The sequence below is a fragment of the Lissotriton vulgaris genome, chromosome 5, assembly GCF_964263255.1.
Source record: "Lissotriton vulgaris chromosome 5, aLisVul1.2, whole genome shotgun sequence".
NCBI classification, from domain to species: domain Eukaryota; kingdom Metazoa; phylum Chordata; class Amphibia; order Caudata; family Salamandridae; genus Lissotriton; species Lissotriton vulgaris.
The window spans coordinates 969581234-969601549 of NC_141693.1; the positions used below are offsets into that span (position 1 = coordinate 969581234).

Genomic DNA, 20316 nt, shown 5'->3' on the forward strand with positions numbered 1-20316 from the left:
GAACTCTGCTGATGTCGTGGAGTTGACGGAGCTGGAGTGCTCTGTGAAGGCGAACTGGCCGTCATCTCCCAGGAACCTCAGGAGAGGGTCTTTGGTCCGGCCCTTCACATTCTCTGAGTCACGCCCCCTATTGCTGTGAGGATTACTCCAAGACTCAGTGGACAGTCTTGGGGAGAGTTGTCCAGCCGTCCTAAGTCCCGGCTTGGGCAGCTCATTTCTTTGCTGGTCCGTTGAAGTTGCTCCACGCATTTGCAGCATCTTCCTTTCCATTATCTTACACATGGGGGACCCAGCAAGGTCTGCCCTGGATTCGGCAGTGTGTGCCCCCTAAGCTGTGTTCTACCACATACCTTGGGGGACATCAGTCTGCTGCGCTAATAGCAGGACGGGGTGATAACAGTTGACGGAGGTCCTGATATTGTGGATTTACTAAATTAACGTATTGAAGGTAATATCGGTGCTACTATGCCTACGTTTGGTGGCTTAATACCCCATCACCATTGATAGGAGTGCAGGTGTGCTGCACCTCATGGGTTCATGGCAATATGTGGTGATTTATGTATTTAATTTGGTATGTGCTGCATTTCCATGCCCTGATGTTATGATATGTGTTGATGGTGACTCTTGCATTTTCAGAATAAGAAGTATGATGTCCATTATATGCACAGTGATGGTGTTTCTATGACGTGCGCAGCAAATTAGTCTTTATAGTATTGCTCTAACCAGAAACCCCATTTCTAACATGCCCCAGCATATACTAGCATATATTAGCATACATTACAGCATATATTACAGTAGTGCCGTTGTGACAGAACTAAGGATCTATGGAGTTAATTTCAGTGTACATTTTGAAAGAGCAGAGAAAGCTTTTTAGGGGCCATAAGCTGGAAAATGGTGCTCTGTGTCACGGCTGAGATCAATGAAAGAAATGCCCCAGGTTTTTTCCGGTTGATGTTGGGGTCTGTGGTTCTTAGACTTCTGATACCCCTTCTCTTTTTACTCGCAATAGGTTTCAGGTTTAGGCAACAGCTTGTGAGGGCCACATGAACACACTATAATCACATACCCTCACTTGTGAGGTGTTAAGACATAGGGGCCGATTAGGATGGCGGACGGACTTTGCCCGTCCGCCATCCTGTCTTGGGAAGGGACCGTCCGCCATAAGGGCGGAGGTCCCGTGTGTCGAATTAGGATGCACCCGCCACAGTGGCGGGTGCATCCTGCATTTTTAACATTGCGGCGGGCGGTGCTGAAAGCACCACCCGCCGCAGTGCTAAAAATGCATGTTGTGCGTTTCAAAGCACAACCTGACAGGCACCTGCCATGTTGTACTTTGAATCGCAGGGGAGTACCATAGGAATTCTCCATGTACACCCCCCACCCCCTTCACCCTGGGGGCCCGCAACGGGCCCCCAAAGCAAAGACCGCATGCATTTCCATGGCAGCAATGCCGCAGTGGAAAGGCATAGGACCGCAGGCACCGTAATATGGTTGGTGGTGTCTCGCAGACACTACCACCGGGGGGCAATCCGTCCGCCATCCTAATCGGCCCCTATGTTTGGATATAGGAAGTCTACAGGACACAGTGCACAAGTAAGATTAGTGATGTGTGTTGATGGTATCTGCTTGAGTATTTAGTAAAGAACATATTCATCCATTTTGTCGTTGTCTACTCTATTTTGAACTCCCTGGAAATTTAATAGATCTCTTTTTTTCATGGAGCACTTACCAGTTCCTGTGGTGTCATACTCATTTTTCATGCAATCTGTACACAGTGTGCAGTTTCTTTTTAATATGCCACAATAATGCCACTACCTACTTTGGGACTTGAGTTGTGGCGCGGCAATTGCAGTTCGCCTGTTTGTTATATTTGTTCTGCCTTGCATACTTTGCCCTGTCACTTGTCAATTACATTAAGACCAATTACTATTGCCTCCTTCTTTAAAACGGTTTCAGGATTCCTAATCTTTTCTATAGACAGTATGGAGAAGTAATGTAATGCAAAAGTGGGAGAAACACATCTCGTAATTAGTAGCTGCAATCTTTTTGCACTTGCGATTACTGGTACTTTCAGTTCCTACAGTTCAGCACTACATATATCCCAAATGAACCATTATCATGCAGCCCTTCAAATGTGGAACCATTTTCAACAATTACTCTTATGATGTGGCACACTGTGAATGAGTCTTAGCACTATTGGTAGGTGGGAATAACCACACACAAAAAAAAATACTGTAGACATTTGAGTACCATAACATATTCTTTACAGTTTTTAGAAATTCTCTCTGAGAAGGTGTGAGTTTCTCAAAAAACAGAGGCAACCCCTCTTTTACTGACCTAGGTGACCACATATCATCATCTGGTTGTTCCCTATCCTAACCACATTTGTGGAGGAAAAGATGGGCTCCCGATGTTTAGGAGTTCTTCTTGTGGTAGTGATGGAATCCAAACAGAGGTAACATTCCTTATAGATGGCCAAAAGATTTTAATTAAATGGAATCTATGGGGTTGTTAAAAACAGTGAGAGTGGGGATGTTGACGATATCTATTAGTCCCTCATCCCCTTGGCTGACTTGCCATAATGCTGCTTTTTACCAGAGCTTTTTAAAGGACAGTCTAGGAATTTCTTAGGCCAAAACATGCTGTTTGTCCTTTGCACAGTGTCAGCATATCCCTTGGTGTAGGAAACATGGTATAACACTGTCAATTCCTGTTTTCTACTGTATCGGGTCGACAGAGGTATGCTTAATGCACAGACAGGTAAATACATGCTTTTAAAGTTACAAGAACTTTATGCTCAGTCCCTGACCTGTGCTAGGAACAGTGTGATGAGTCACTTGGAATTGTTTCCCTCATGACACGAGGACAATATTTCATGCTATGTTCTTTTATGAAGCACATTTGGCAGTGGAAGCAATTTGTCTTTTATTTGCCTGCAGATTCTTGCCACTGATTGAATGTTGTGATTGATTAGCCATGTATTTTCCCAATTAAAATAAAACACTTTAGTAGCAATATATCTAAACCATAATTACACACTTGTAAATGTCAGTAGAGAATAAATAATGTATCAAAATGTTGCTCTGTTTCGACAGTAAGCATTAGGGTGTGCACAATACACTACACAAAAAATAAATAAGATGTTGCAACACATTTCGCAAATGCAGGAATACGCACACAAACTAAGTAATTTCTCAAACCCCAACTTCTCAAACCTATATATTTTAAAAAGTGTTTTAGCAATTTCACCACAGACCAGAATACATATCTAACATGAGACAATGTAGGAAAGGGGTAAATGTTCTGGTGCAGTGTGTCCCAGCAAGCAGGTGAACAGTCTTCCTGGGATTAATGGAGCATATTGCATTTTTGATGCCTTGTAGGAGGTTTTGTGTTCATGTGTCTCAATTAAATTGGTTTGTGTTGCTATATATATGATGTATTTTAAAGTAAAAGAGATAAACATGTACTTCTTGGTTATCCCATGAACTTTGGAGCATGTTTCAAATGGTGCTATACAGCTAGTTTCATTACAAAAATAATCTGTTATTTAGATAGCATTTTGCCAACCCACCTTACATAGAACATTTTATTTGATAACCAATTTCATTGAGCTTTGCATACATAGAACATACAAAAGACAATGTGTATTGCCAGCTTCTGATACCCAGAAAAATCGTTACCTTTATACCAATATGTAAGTACACAGCAGCACATTAGTCAGTTGTTGATGTGAGTCTCAACCTATAGTATTCCCAACATTTGCTCCTTATTTTTGCATGTTTTTGCAGGCCTCTCCTGGCTGCTCAGACTGGTTGTTTTTGCTGCACGTACCGGTCCACCCCTCTCCACCAGGCAGCCAATGTTGGGGGCTGCGGATAATTCCAGACATGTGATATGCCTCTCTTGTCCACCAAGCAGCCCACCTACACCAACAATTTCATTCTCCTCTCGTGTTTCCCAGGTCATCCAGGATGCCTAATATGTCCACCTGGCCACCCAGGATCTGTGGAGGGCGTTCTGATAACCTGGCTAGCCTTAACGGTAGGCTGCTCCTGTTTTGAGCATTGCCTTTGGGCTTTTAAAAGTGTTATGCCGTAATATTGTTTTAAGTGCTGCATTATACTTGCGGGCTGTTCACCTAAAGCTTCCCTTCACTTCTTTCTCCTTACCTGGTCCATATCAGCATTTACCGTTGCTGATTGAGCAGAGGGAATCAGAGCAGTTTACCCACTTCCTGGACTCCCCCTCTCAGCATAGGTTAGTACGCTAGATTAAGATGGGGGGGGAGGGGAGGGGAGGGGGGGGGGCAGAAGCGTAGCAGTTAGCCTTAATGGTAGGCTACTCCTGTTTTGAGCCCTACCTTTGTACTTTTAAATCTATGAGTGTTAACACCCAGTACAGTCTCTATTCCACAGCGTCGGATTGGTAACGCAGGCACTATATGCCCGAGGGGCCTGTGCCTAGTTCCAACTGTGGGCTGCTTTTTAGGTCGGAGGCCTAAAAGGCTGCGCTTGCGCTTGCGCAGACTTAGGCTGGAGATTTAATGACTCTTAGAGCACTGTAGGTCCCGCCTCCCTGCCCTCTCTCTCCTTCATTGGCTGGCTTCCTAAACGGAGGCCAGCCATTGGAGGAGAGATGCATCACTTCAAACAAGCCCCGTCTTTTTCGGATTTGGGGGCGTGATTTTTTGCATTCTTTAGCCCTGTGACGTTGCCCGTCACTCAGGACAGCAAAACCACGCCCCCAAATCCTCAAAATCCGGAAGCTTGTGTCCGCCATTTTCTATCCTTCGCAGTGAAGGTAAGCCCGTGTTTGTTTCCCTCCGTGCCTTCTTCCCCCCCCCTGTCTGTTTCCCGCCCCCCTCCCGCTCTCCGTGTATTTTCGCTGTTTGTGTGTGTTTGTGCCTTCTTCCCCCTGTCTGTTTCCCGCCCCCTGTCTGTTTCCCGCCCCCCTCCCGTTTACCGCCCCCCTCCCGTTTACCGCCCCCCTCCCGCTCTCAGTGTATTTTCGCTGTTTGTGTGTGTTTGTGCCTTCTTCCCCCTGTCTGTTTCCCGCTCTCCGTGTATTTGAGCGCCTCGGCTGCTCCTCCTTATTTGTAAGATTGCATCTTAATAATACGCAGACCTCCTGGATATCGGCAGGCAGTCCCAGTTTTGGGAGGAGTGATCCGGTGTCCAGACTCTTTTCCAATTTTTCAAGAAACGTCCCGGGTTTTAGGAATAAGATAAAGCCTTCCTATAAAGCAGAAATGGAAGTTTTCCTTTCAAGACGCCTCGAAAGATATTTAATTTATTATCTGCCTCTTTCAGGTGACACAGGAGGCGGTCATCTCATCTGCCTGCTCCCAGCAGAGGAAAGACGGAGTAGGGGAGAGGGTGGGGGTTTCAGGTTGGAGTTTCTAATATTTACACACGCGCGCTCGCATTTACATTTACATGGGTATGCAGAGCAAACTCCGTGACAGGCCCGACATAAAAGTAACATGAAATACTTTAGTCCTACCTTTGTCTAACCTGTCCCGGTTTTTGCTTCTCAATATCTGGTCACCCTAGGTATGGGAGACTCGGGCGTCACAATTTGCAGGGGGGTTGGGGAGGGGCATCGTTTTGAGCTGTGCCTCCGAATCAGCAGAATTACATATCCACCGAATTCGCAGACTCTTTCGCTCCCAGACTCACTTAAACAAGTATTTTACAACACTCAATTACTGTCTGTCAAGCAGCCCATTAATAAAGCTCTCAGGAGAGACGGGGATAATGACGGTAAATATGTGCCACCAGGAGACTCCAGAGGGAGCGGGAGAGCGGGGGCTGAGCGGAGCAGTGATGAGGGTGAGTGCTGCAGTCTGTCCACTCACAGGGGGGTCGGAGGTGCTCTGCTCCAGAATGGCCAGAACGAAACGGGCCCGAGGCCCCCTGATCCCAGAGAAGACGCGGCCCGAAGATTACCTGCGGGTGGGAACTGACCCTCTCCACACGTGTCTGCATAGCTGCCCTGACCTTCCTACACATGGGTGCAATGCTACCCTGGTCTCCCTGCAGGTGGGAATAGACCTATTTTGGCCTTCATACGCCATGGTGCAGAGCTTCCCCCCATCGAAAAGTGCGGCACTGATGAGGACTGCTTAGTTAAATAAATGCAGTATTCGATCCCACGCTGCCGTCCCCGTCACACTGTTATTGTCGGCGTTTCACATCCGTTGTTTCTAATCCTTTGGAAGAAATTTGAGAGTGTGCTGGGATCTACAGGTGGCCGACCCCGTGCCTGCCTGTGCAGACCTCCCTGCCATCTCTGCACGGAAACAGGCTCTTTCTCTCCGTGTCCGCCGAGAAAACAATGCAGCATTGACTTGGTGACCACTCTTCACAATGGCCCCGATGGCTCTTAAGAGCAGCCGCAGAGTGACCACCCAGGTGCGGCTCTTGTGTTTGCCAAGCAGAGGAATGCCTGAGAAGGCCGCAGTTCTCTTAGCCACATAATTAAAGTTAATTAGTGACTTTTTCTCTTGGATTCCCACAGTTTGGTGCCGGTGTACAGGGCAACACGTGTGTATGTGATGGACGACTGTGACCTGCACAGATGTTCACTCGAGGGCAGTTCAGGCAAGGATGATATTTTGTTGCATGTGTGCCTCACTATAAAAGGAGTCGGCTGGAAGCATGATAAAAAACAAATCCCTCAGCGAAAAATAATGTCTCTGCTGTATTTCAAATAAACGTGACAAAACCAAGGGACATACTTGTAGAGAACGTCTGTGCCAAAGTGCGTGCCTGCAGGATACCAACGTCTCCTTCAAATGTTATTTGAATACTTTGGAAAAACATAACTTTTTGTACTGTGCTTTTGTAGTCTCACAATAAATATGTTTCAGATACTGTTTCGTAAGCGTACTATCCGAAAATGGTGTCTCTTGGAAGAATAATGTCCATTGCTTTTTCTAGCTCTGGATTGTGTGCCTTTTGTATGAGCCGAACTTGTGTTTTATTAGGTACTGGTGTAGTATTTCTTTCAAGCTTTCCTTAGTCCTTGGCTTATCAGTTTCCATTTTAAGAGGTGCCCAAACACAGCACAACCAACCTCTTGCGCTATTTGCTCCAGCGCATTCATGTTGCTGCTGGAGCTTTGATGCAACTTTAACCAAATTGAAAAGTTGCTAAACACCATAATTCCCATTGTTTATTTGTAAACAGAAGCATGTCTGTCTGTCTATTCAGAACACGTGAGTCCTACATTAGTCAAGGAAGCAGAAAGCAACAATAATTGTATATTAGCCACAATACGGACTCAAGAGACCCACTGCTCCAGCCCCACATCTGGGAGAAGGCCACTTTTCCTGCATGAGACTGATAAATGTACCAAAAGTGGTACAGAGATTATTGTGAGGGAGAGGGTGGCAGGGAATTAGCTATGATTTATACACTAGGTACTGTTCCTCCGGGGCCTTGGTGTGTGAGGGGCACCACAGTTATGGGTTCTACCCAACTGGGTTTGCTCTTACTCTGCACTCTTGCCTAACACCTGGATAAGGGATGGGAAATACCTTTTGGATTGACATGGGAGCTAAGGTGTCCCATCCTCCTTCCAACAGAGCTCTCCTCTGTGAGTGCAAGTGAATTTAGAAGTTGAGTGCAGATAAGGTAGCGTGAATCAGAAAGTATATTGAAGGGAACAGGCCCACTCAATGTAGTGCAGGCGATCTCTGGGCCTGTTCCCAGAGTGGCCTTCCAGTTACCCTGTCGTTACTGCAGAATCCGATCCCCCCCCATCCATTCCTGGGAGGTGACTGTGCTGCTGGTGCGCCCGGCGATGGGATGTTTTGATTTTCTGTTCCACCTCCAGTAGCCCAGGTGCTTTTCAGATGCGTTGACATCCTGCATTTCGCGCACACCTTCGAGCGACATCTTCTTTAAATCCGTACCCATTGTTCAAGGTATTCTGCACTTTTAGTGGCTGAACAGAGTAAATAGATTATCCTTTTTGTATTGCCATGACAACGTCAATAGACGGGTACTCGCTGAATGGCGACAGGAACCCTCCAAATGATATTTGCTTTAATTAGTAAAATCTGCAACACCTGCATCTCCTTCTGAGTTAGAAACAAAGTGGTTCCTTGTGGTGTTTTTCTCTTTTTAGGTCGGAGGCCTAAAAGGCTGCGCTTGCGCAGACTTAGGCTGGAGATTTAATGACTCTTAGAGCGCTGTAGGTCCCGCCTCCCTGCCCTCTCTCCTTCATTGGCTGGCTTCCTAAACGGAGGCCAGCCATTGGAGGAGAGATGCATCACTTCAAACAAGCCCCGTCTTTTTCGGATTTGGGGGCGTGATTTTTTGCATTCTTTAGCCCTGTGACGTTGCCCGTCACTCAGGACAGCAAAACCACGACCCCAAATCCTCAAAATCCGGAAGCTTGTGCCCGCCATTTTATATCCTTCGCAGTGAAGGTAAGCCCGTGTTTGTTTCCCTCCGTGCCTTCTTCCCCCTGTTTCCCGCCCCCTGTCTGTTTCCCGCCCCCCTCCCGCTCTCCGTGTATTTTCGCTGTTTGTGTGTGTTTGTGCCTTCTTCCCCCTGTCTGTTTCCCGCCCCTGTCTGTTTCCCGCCCCCTCCCGTTTCCTGCCCCCCTCCCGCTCTCCGTGTATTTTCGCTGTTTGTGTGTGTTTGTGCCTTCTTCCCCCTGTCTGTTTCCCGCTCTATTTCGATATCACTCTCACTACCTAACTATAACACAAGTCACTCACTCAAAAAATAACTACAACACTCTCTCGCTGACTCACTCTCTAGCTCACTAGCTCACAAGTTCACTCTCTCTCTCCAACTCACTACGTCACTCTCTATCTCACTAACTCTCTTTCAATCTCACTAAGTCACTTTCACTCTCTCTTACACTACCTCAATCCTTCTCTATCTCACTACGTCACAACATCACTCATTGTTTCTATCTCCCTACCACCAAAAATCACTCTCCATCACTAACTCACTCTTTCACTACCTCACTCTATCTACCTCACTCTCACTACCTCACTCTCTCTCTATCTCACTAAGTCACTTTCACTCTCTTTCACTACCTCACTCTATCTCACTACCTCACAAACTCACTGTTTCTATCTCACTACCTCAGAACATCCCTCTACCTCACTCTTTCACTACCTCACTTTCTCTGTCTCTCACTACCTCACTCTCTATCTACCCATCTCTCACTACATAACTCTCTACCTCACTATTCCACTCTCTCACTATCTCACAACTTCTCTCTCTCAAAACATCACTACCTCACTCTCTCACTACCTCACTCTCTAGCTCACAACCTCACAACGTCACTTTCTTTCTCTAACTCACTACCTCAATCACTCTCTCACTACCTCACTCTTTCTATCTCACTAACTCACTTTCACTCTCTTTCACTACCTCTTTCTCTATCTCACTACATCACAACATCACTCTATGCTTATCTCACTACCTCACAACATCCCTCTACCTCACTCTTTACTACCTCACTCTCTATCTACCTCACTCTCTCTCACTACCTCACTCTCTCTATTTCACTACCTCACTCTCTCTCTGCTAATGCAATAGGTATCACATATGCAAAATACAAAGCTAATGCCAATACAAATGACAAGGCGATTTATTTAGGGATACAAAAAAGATTAAAAAAAATAATGAGCAATTCCAATAGCTCTACCTATAATATTGCCGAGACCATTGCATTGTAAATGCTTGTTGGAGAAGTCAGGGGGACGGATTTGGGCAGTGTCGCTGTTGTTCGGTTACAGCCAGCGGCCCAGTGGGTGTCTGAGTGGGCTTTCTGGAGGCAGATGGGAACCCATTACCAATCGTTTAGCAACGTGCAAAGGTGTCACTCTTTCTCTCGCAGGGCCAGCCCACTCATTAATGTATGCATACCTAACAGGGCAGGCGGCCTGAGCAGAAGTGGCCTCACTTGTTTTCAGTCACCAGTGTAAACAAATACGTGCATTTTTTTACCCCCCTCCCTTTTAAATTAAAAATAAAATTTCACCAAAGCAGTGTTTTGAGGAAAGGCAATATGCAAATGTGGGCCACTTTTTTTTTAGCTTGCCGGGGCCAATTTTAAATCCAAATCCAACCCTGCTATTCCTCTCAACATTCCGATGTCCCCTCTACCTGGGGAAGTGTCTGCGGCCTGTACGTCCAACTATCTGAGATTCCTGATCAATGCTAGATCCCGGGTTAAAAATAAAGTGGAGTTTGCGGAGTTCAACGTTACTCACAAGACTGACTGGGTCTTTGTAACAAAGATCTAGGCTTGGAAGTCATCCTGCCCTGACCTGGTAGATGCCATTCCTCCATCAAACATGACAGGACTGGCAGGGGGAGGGTTGACAATTACATGTAAAATAAAGTACTCCCGCTTTATGTAACCCTTTCAGAACTCTGGCCCCTATGAAGCACTGCATTTCTCTCTATAAAAATACTGCCTACCAGCTTGTTTGCTGGTGTCCGAGTCTACAAATTGTCTGGGCCCAGGTCTGCCTTTATAACAGAGTTTGCACACTTAATCAAATCATACCTGGGAAAGCATAACATTACTCTCCTGGGTGACTTCAATTTCCATGTGGAAAACAACATGTGCAATGACTTCCGGGACCTTAAGGACACGCTGACAGGTTGCAGATTTGCACAACTAGTCAGCACTAAAACTCACGGAGCGGGCAAACTTTGGATGGCATCTTCTCCAATGACTCTTGTCTTAAGGTCTCTGATGTACTACCCCCTTACCTGGTCCGACCATTATGCTGTTCCCTTTTCTTTGTCGTGGCTCCATACTCAAGGGACCTCTAACTGCGGGAACAACATATTGTCTAAAAGACATTGGAACAGGCTTAGTCAAAAAGCCTTTTCTAATGCTCTTAACAACTGTAACTGAACTGATCATGAGCAGGGCCAGACTGGTCATAGGGGGCACCAGTGGTTTCCCCAGTGGGCCGCCAGTGTGAGGGGCGGTTTTGGACCCATGGGGGGCTATTTTTGTTACCAGGCCCAGTTTTGCAGATTAGCTGCAAAATTGGCCCCTGGTAACAAAAGCGTCAGGGGTGAGACAGGAGTGGTGCTATCAGCTGAGCACCCCCCCTCCAACCCGCTGGCCGAACTGTTTTCCAGGGCCGGTATCAGTTCCCAGTCCGGCCCTGATCATGAGGACTCTGAGTTAGCGGCAGCTGAGCTTTCCTCTTGGCTTTCCTCAGCCATTAATATTATGGCACCTATTAAGGATACCTACATGCGGATAAAACCTCCTACCACCCCATGGTTTTTGGAGAGACTAAGACTCTTAAGCCAGACCTGTCGTCGTTAGGAATGGGCCTGCCGGAAAGGTTAAGATCCACAGGAAATAGGCTTATATAAGTCTACTCTGGTGGACTATAAAGCCACCATTAAGGAAGAGAAGACTCTCTTTTGTACCAACACACTGGCGACTGCTAAATCTTCTAGAGACTACTTTAAGCTAGTCAATCTCCTTTCTGTACCCTCAGCTCACCCCAGCCTTGAGGGCTCTCAGGAATTCTGTAATCAAATGGCGAGTGTTTTTCAGAGTAAAATCATGAAGATTTGTACCAAGCTTGATTGCTTTAGTTCAGAGCCCCCTACTCATTTCCAAAAGGATACCCTTCCTGATCCAAGCTTATAAGAGACTAAGACATCCAGAGGGAGCCTGACAGCATCCTTCCCCTGTTTCCCCTCGAACAGAAGGCGTTTTATCCTCTTGCCATTAAATCTGGCTCTCCCTTCCAATTCTGTTCCCCCAAAATTCTTGAGTTTGGAGCCAACATAATTGCCTTATGCCTCACTGCTACCTTGAACAAACCTATCATGTCAGGACAATACCCAAAATTGAGCCTGTTAAGCTATTCCTCAACAAACCTAATCTGGACCTAACTGAGTTAAAAAAAAGATCGGCCTATTTCCATGCTGTCCAACCCTGCCAACATTCTGGAAAAGGACCTGAATTCTCAGCTGATTGCTTACGTGGAACAACATGAGCTGCTTGATGCCTTACAGTTTAGGTTCAGGAGAAACAATGGGACAGAAACTGCATTGGTGTCTGCAATGAATGACATCAGAACCATGGTTGATGCGGATCAGGCTGCGGCACTTATCCTTTTAGATTTATCCGCAGCCTTTTGACACCATTTCTCCAACTCTGTTTGTGGATCAGCTGCAGGAATTATGGACCAAAGAGTTAGCAATAAAGTCCTTAACATCTTTTCTCAGTGATAGGTCACAAATGGTAATTGTGGATCAATACCTCTAAGTCCATCACTTTGTCATTTGGGGTTCCCCAGGGCTCCTCTTTGAATCTAACATTATTCGATCTTTACGTCGCCACACTGGTTAATCTCATTAGGTCTTTCGGGCTTCAAGCTATAACTTATGTGGATGACACGCAAATTATTGTGTCAATCAGCAACAATTTGGAGGTGAATGCCACAAATTCTAAGAACTGCATGCAAGTAGTGGTATCTGGATGGGAAAAAACTATCTTAGACTCAACGGAGACAAGACAAAGGTCCTGATCTTCCTTAGTCTCCCATACTTTTGGACCAAGTCCTGGTGGCCAGATATGTTGGGCACTTTACCCACTCCCACAGGCTCTGCTAAAAATCTCAAACTTGTGGGAGATAAAAACCTGTCATTTGACCATCAGATCAATCAAATGGTTTCTACCAGTTTCTAGATAATCAGGACTCTTAGGAAGGGCTTTCCTTATATCCCCCTTCCAGCGCGTAAACAAGTGGCTCTGACGTTGATTTCCTCTGGGATGGACTACTGAAACGCGCTATATCTGGATGTCAAAAAGACTGCAATAGCCAGGCTACAGCTGGCACGAACTGCTGCAACAAGACTGGTCCTTGATATCCCTAAATATCAATATGTTTCAGCTGCGATAGCCAAGCTCCACTGGCTACCTGGGAACAAAAGCATTACCTTTAAAACCTTGTGTGTTGTTCTGCACTACAGAACACCAGACCTAGCAAGATCAACAGAATGTTCCAATGGAGTATTCCTTCTAGACTGCTCCGATCCTCCAACCACAATAGTGTAATCATTCCTAAATTCCGAAAGGCTAGGCGGGGAGGCAGGGCTTTCTCGATGGCGGCATCAAAGCTCTGGAATACTCTCCCCTGCTCCATCTCCAGCCTCCGGGCTCACAATACTTTCAGAAAGGCCTTAAAGACCTTGCTTTTCATTCTTTAATTGAGGGTCCTTGTGATCTTTGTATCATTAGTTCCACTTCCTTTTCCTTCCATTGGTTTAACCCCATTAGCGACTTGACACTTTCGGGCATTTGTTGTGCTGCATAAATTTCATTTAATTTCATTCACTTCATTTCATGGTTCCAAATAGTCTCTATCACGGGGCACTGCCAGACCACATGGAAGAAGTCAGCATTGGTTCCTCCACAATGCGCACAGAACAAGGTGTTCACTCTGCCTGCTCGCCACAAATGACAGCATGTGTAGTAAACCGCACGTACGTAGAAGAGTTGGATCAATCATAGGCGTCAGGATGGCGTGAGCTCTCATGGAGCCATAAAAGCCTCCCTCCATTCCACATCCTTCCCACCCACCTCTCCCATTTCTGCCTCAGTGGGCCCAGTGGCTCGGACACATGGAGGATCAGTGTGCAACAGAACTGGGATAACCTTCCCTTCCCAGGTTACCCATGAGCAACTTGGCTTCCAGTGGATTGTGGTGAGGGAAGGTAGCCAGATCAGGTTTGTGCGTGGCTAATGCGTGCCTTAATTGAAGATATTGGTGGAACAGCTTGAAGTGGGCTTCAAGGACCCACTAATAATCTTAGTATCCACAATTGCGGGAGTGAAGATGGCCCAACTTATCTCCCCAAGAACCAGATCCAGCGCACTATTATAGGAAGACCATAAGTGTTGCTGGTAACTGCCCTTAGGGAGATAGGAGGAGGGAACTGAAGGACCAAACTGGACAAAGGATTTGTCACACCCAGCACAAGATTTGTTCAGGGAATCCTTCTTTGGTATCATGCGGGGTCTATATATAAAGAAAAAAGAAAAGACCACCTAGTATTTCTAAGTCTACCTCCCTAAGAACCACCCACATTGAGCATCTCGCTTTGTTGGACCCCCCCCCCCCCTAAAAAAAAACCTCACCAAAATAAAAAGGCTCCTGCAGGTATCCTTGAGAGGCAAGCTAATCCCACTCATCCTCTCAGGAAACGAGCTGCCAATACCCAGAGAACATAGGAATCAAAAATAAGGCTCCTCCAATAAGTATAACATGGCCACACAACCAGTAATATAAAGACACCACAGTCACATTTCCAGGAACGTATTAATCACTGCACTGACCTTTTTGTACTGTTGTATTAGTCTAGGGGTCAATGCAAAGGAAACTACACAGTGCACAATGGGAGATATAAAACGCTACTATGTGGTTCCGCCTCACACACATAAAAGGGTTGTCAGGTAGGCAGGGTAACCTGGAAACAATGGCTCAACACCCTGCCAAAGTCAGGGAAAGGAGAAGGTGCATTGGGTAAAATATATGGGACAGGCAGCAGAAGGCGAATGTCGAAATCAAAGCCCCGAAAGGTTCCAGCACTCAGCTACATACAAGTCTGCAGCGAGAACCACAAGATATCCGGAAGAACATAAAGCCAATACCAACAACTAGATCATCACTCTCTGACCGAGGAATCAGGAAGTAACCAGGAGCCATTGAAGCAGGAGACTGAAGACTTAAAACCAAGCACCACAATGTGTCTGTAGGAAGTTTGTTTAGACAGCGTCTTGCTCCTCCCACCAGTAACCATCCCCCAACCCTGACAAGAGCACAGCGTAAGAGGGAACCCAAGACAGAAAAATATGGGTATGAGAAGTAAAAGGGAGGGTTAACTCTGCCATTACTGCACTCACACCTCTTCCCCTGAAAACATCTTGAAATATGTAACGGGGGAAGGGGGAACTAAAAAATCCCAACAAGAAACCTATGATAACGCCTTGCACTTCCCTTACTAAATGAAAGGCTGACTTTGCACAAGGCAAGTTGCATGAGGCATAACAGTGGGACTGCATTGTTGAACCCCTCTGATTAGGCAGGGTGGTGTAGGTATTGTCCCTCTCACAGGAAAGTCTGCTTACTCAGCCTACCCTCCCACCCTATGGCACTTAGTGTAGTTCTCCATGTTATAAACACTAGAGTATTCACCTCGTGTAGGGTCATGGGGATTGGGTTGCTGTATAACAGGCCCATTAGGTGGCCAAGGGCAATGAGGGAGAGTTCTACACAGTAGGCTGGATCGTTCCATCCTCCGTTGAACCAATCATTTACAACCAAAATTTGGGATGAACGGAAATAGAGTTGGACGTCTACTTTAGCCATCCCCCCGTCATAGGCTGAAAGACAGCATTTATTCATGGCAATCCATGGAGGTTTCTTGGCTGAGAGGAAAGCACGTGTTTCTGAGGCTACCCTGGCAAACCATGAGTTCGGGCTCATCAGTGGGAAATTCTGCAGCACGTATAGGAAGCGGGTAAAGGCCATCATTTGAAAAAAAATAAACACCAGCCCAGCATATTAAGCAGCAAGTTTTGCCAAACATCAGTCTCGTTTCATATTAGATATGAGAGAGTTGAGGTATAAGTGACGAGTGAGTCGGACTCCGGAGCTATTGTGACACCTAGGCATGTGAAACCCAGGCCCTGGATTGCAATGGACCCCTGCCATGCGCTGGAATATGAGTCTCCTCAGATCAGCACCAACAGAGATTTCTTGTGGTTTAGACGTAGGCCGGAGGCGTCTTCGTACAGGTGAAGCAGCTGCAGACATCTGGGTCACTGGAGGTGGGGCTCCTCATTAGAACAGCAGGACAACATCCGCGTATAGTACAGTTCTATCTTCCAGCTTGTTCCCCCGTCTCCAGCCAGTTATTTGTGTATCGCATCTCATCAGCTGTGCTAGCGGTTCTATGGCAAGAGTGAAAGGAAGTGGGGAAAGAGGGCAGCCCTGATGTGTTCCTCTATGAACGGGAAATGGTTTGGATAAAACCCTGTTTACTTGGACCTGAGCTACCGGTTGTGTGTAAAGCAGCTTTATAAAGGTTCGGGATTTAAGGCCGAACTCCATGTTTTCCATGGCTCCCTGTAGGAAGGACCAGTCTATCCAATTAAAAGCCTTCTTAAATCCAGAAGTAGCAGGGTGTAATTGCTTTGCAGTTGTCTAGCTCGGGCCAGCACTATGTGAGCCTGGTGAGTACAATGCCGGGTGCTCCTTCCCGGCATGAAGCTGCATTGCTCCGGGTGGACCAGGTCCTCAATGACATGGGTGAGGTGAAGGGCCGGCAGGATCGCGAATATTTTAAGCTTTATGTTAATCAGGGATTTGGGACAAAAGGCATTCCATCTGGGTTCAATGTGGTTTGATTTTGGGATCACCATTTTTGTTGCATGTCCTCCTGAGCAGCTCCGCAGAGTACCAGCAGATGTGGGGAAAGGAGTGCACAACATTTGAAGTAATATTCTGAGGGAAAGCCGTCTGGGCCTAGTGTAGTCCATGGGTTTTATGGCCAGGATGGCTTCTTCTATTTCATCAGTGGTCCGGACCTCATCTAACGCTTTTGCCACCCCAGTGGACAGGGTCTGATGAGGGATATCTGACACAAGGAGTCTATTTTGCTCAGACCATGGGCGTGGGTTTTGTGTGTAGTTTCCAGTTGTAGTCTGTGAACGTTTCTGCAGTTGCTGCCAACATGTACTTCAGTTGATGCCATGCATCCTGCACCACCAAATCCCTCCTGGAAGCCAAGGTATCTGGTGGCCAGCCAGTAAAGCACCTTTCTGTTTTCATGCCACACTCATATACCTGTTTGACTGATGTGGCAGCATTGGAGGGCCTCTTACAGAGCAGCGCGCTTCAGAGCGTTGTGGTCATGGGTTAGTCGGCGTCTGGAGGTCTCTGGGTCCCCTCCGACAGACTTCCTTTCCAGTTCCGTGATCTGAGTTTCAAGGGATGTAATGAGTTAGTTTTTAGCTCTCTCTTGTCTCCTGACATATGACTTCACCGTGCCTCTGAAGATAGCCTTGCCGGCCTCCCACAGAATGATGCGGGAGTCTAATGAACCTTGGTTGTTTGAGAAATAGCTTACGATTTCAGTGGCTATTCGCACTGTGGTCTGCAAATTCAGGCACAGAGGCGTCAGATGGGGTGGGCACCAACAGTGTACATAGAACATTTGTTTATACAATTAAATTGCCTAATCAAAAGTGTTCTTTTTTAAAAGTGAAAACTGAAATCAGAAAAGAAACTGAAGAAGCGTTGGTGCCTATGAGGAATCTGTAGCCAATCACATGCGGGCTATATGGTATGAAGTGGAAGACACTGCAACATAAAGTACGAGTATTGAGTGTTGCTGCTGCATATCTCCAATGATCACCGTAAAAAGGAAATAGATACAATTGTACTTTACTTTTTCTGCAAGAATATGTTTACTAAGCCATCAAAAAATACACACATGATGGCCTTTTTACCTAGGAGTTTAGCAATAACACTGTCCTTATATTAGTGAAAACTTAAACAAATGTAAAATAATTACACATGTTGCAGAGGCTACTTTGTTTCTTTGATTTAAAGAAAAACATGTTTTTTCACAGCTCATCAGCCCAGCCGCAAAAATATTCACTAAATGAACTAGATGAGTTTCTAACCATACAAATGGAATATCACTAGTATTATTAATTAATGCAAAGCTCGTGCCATGCAACAGGAAAGTACAATATTAGGACCTGTGTCTTACTTACATCAATGAAGGATGCGTTGATGTAATCTGTGTACTCTTGACCACGTTTCATTGAAAGAATCACCCTGTTGAAATCATCTAAAATACATCAAAATACATTTAATGCTCACAGTCCTTTTACATGAAGGTTCAGTTAGGACATGATACTCATTTTTAACGGCTTACAGTAATAAACAGGAAATACTAATTAGTTTAATACAAACGTGATGAAATGAAGTTGGAAGACATGTGCATCAAGTAACTTAGGACCAATTTTAAACAAGTGTACTGTCAAAAGTTCTGACAACTTGAGCAGCTAGGATTCCTGCCATTTATTTCCTAAGCCGAAGTTCACCCTGTGATGTCTGAGAACAGCTTGCTGGCCTGCTAATTTGAAACACATTTGATTTCAGGTTAGCGCCCTCAGGATAGTGCTCTGGGAAGATAGACTCACATTGGTCTCCCTAGATCCAGACCTTTAATATTGGGAGAATGCCCTGTATGCTGATTGGCAGTGCCATCTTGTCAGCTGTCTGGCTTTCGACATAAAACCCCCCGGCTGCCCATACCTCACTGATAATTTTCTGGACTTACTCCTACACAGAGTGTGAAGTAGGTGTTTTGCCTCTTTCCCTTCCTGGCTTAGACTAGTGGCCTGATTTAGATTTTGGCGGATGGGTTACTCCGTCACAGCGGTGATGGGTGTCCCGTCCGCCGAAATATAAATCATAGGATATAATGGGATTATATTCCGACAAACGGGATATCCGTCACTTTTGTGACAGTGTAATCCGTCCGCCTAGATCTAAATGAGACCCAATGCCTTTGGAACCAATGAAGATCTACTGGTCTGACCTACAGCCAACTTTGATCTGTAAAGATGTCACTAGTCAACAAAAGCAGCAGAGAGCCCGAAGAGAGCTTGATCCCACAATTCCACCCAGCATATGACAGAGGCAAGTTGCCAAGGTTTGATACTCTATGACTGGGGATGACGGCGAACATCCACGAAGTCCCTCACCACGAGACTGGGGCAGAGTGGCCGGGAGATCGACTGCTGCCAGCCGCGTAGCTAGGGTGGGGCGGTCCGCCCCAGGCGGCACCATTTTTGAGGCGGCTGCGCGATACTGAGGCCCGTTGACCGTTCCGCTTTGTAATTTATTTTGGGAATGGGAAAAGTTGTTGTCTACAGTTGTCCCAACTACTCCCAATCCAAAATAAATTATTAAGGCGGCCGCAACAGGCCTCCAGTGCCGCGGTGACCGTGCGCATGAAAGTGAAGCACTTCAGTTTTCAGAAGAGAAAGTATGTCCCCTGCCTCCCACTGTTTAAGACTCGCACTTGTTGCATTTACCACCTGTGAACGGTCCGTAAGGCTCCCCCCCCCCCCACAGTCCCATCCTCGCTCAAACAGTCCAGCTAGGGCCATCAATCAGTTGTAGCGCCAATGACGGCCCTGCATGGACATTTGGCCAGCCCTCCCCTCGCATCGCGATAGGTGTGACGCATTACGCGCTCACCACTACGCTCCCGGGCTCGGCTCTCGTCGTGCTGTCGCGAGGAAAGGGTCAATTCAGGCCTGGTGGCGCCGGCGGGCAGTGCTGAGCGCTTTTAATTATACACTTGAAGAATAGGTGAGAGAAGAGACTGTATATAATTTAATTACCTACACCATGCCATTGTGAGACTGACGTTAGGGGTGAGCACTCTGTGGGCCCGCTCAATTGCAATTGCGGCTGCTTAGGGTCCCCAGACTACCCACGACCCATAATGTGTGGTAAAGGTAGAGCTGTGATATTACCACTGGTGAGTGAAAGCGGCTATCTCGGTGCGTTTTGGGAGGAGAGGTCGCATCCGAAGGCAAGCAGTGCAGACTCAAACATGTTAGCAGAGTAACAACTACTGGGGCAAGCGTGGGTGTAGTCCAAATTTTAATCCCAGATGTCAACTTCAAGTTCTGCCCACAGCACAAATGAGGGTAGAAATCATTTACAGTAGCGCTGCGCTGCGCCGTGCATTGCCTTGCACCAATCCTGTGAGAAGTCATTAGTGAGGCGTCGGGGAAGAGTCGTACTTCACATGAGGGAATCTGCGCATCTGAAGACCAGCTTTTGACCAGTTTGTTGTCATGCGCGCGGGGTCCCGCTCTCATGGCGTGCATTCACTCTAATTTGTCAGCCGGCTCAAGGGCATGAGCTGTGTTAAGACGACAGCCTGTTCTTAATGTGCGCAGGTGGCGGGCATCAGGCAAAACTTACTTATCATCATCAGACTTTGACGTTGAGGAAGCGACAGATAGACAGAAAAGATACTAGAGAAGGAAGTGAGAGTGAACCAGTGACAACAAGAGAAAGCAGGGATATAAGGCATGAAGTGAAGAGATGTGAAAGAAAGAGCCTTGAGATAGTATCTAAACTTGGCAACCTTGGTTTTCCCCAGCCCCTGTAATCGAAGAGTGTTGGTAGAGGGCCCTTGACAAACCCTTTGGACCTCACTTACTTATTGCTGTATCTGTTTCCATTATGTTTTGGAT

The 20316-nt window shown here is 46.4% G+C and overlaps 1 protein-coding gene across 2 annotated transcripts in view; it reads right to left on the minus strand.

The window, feature by feature from the left end:
- Nucleotides 1-20316, minus strand: part of PTPRE (protein tyrosine phosphatase receptor type E) — a 934466-nt gene that overhangs the window by 103137 nt on the left and 811013 nt on the right. For both annotated transcript variants that reach the window (XM_086922566.1, XM_086922567.1), the window contains one exon: nt 17806-17882. In XM_086922566.1, the coding sequence (XP_086778692.1) occupies nt 17806-17882 (77 nt within the window). The remainder of the gene's footprint in view (nt 1-17805; nt 17883-20316) is intronic.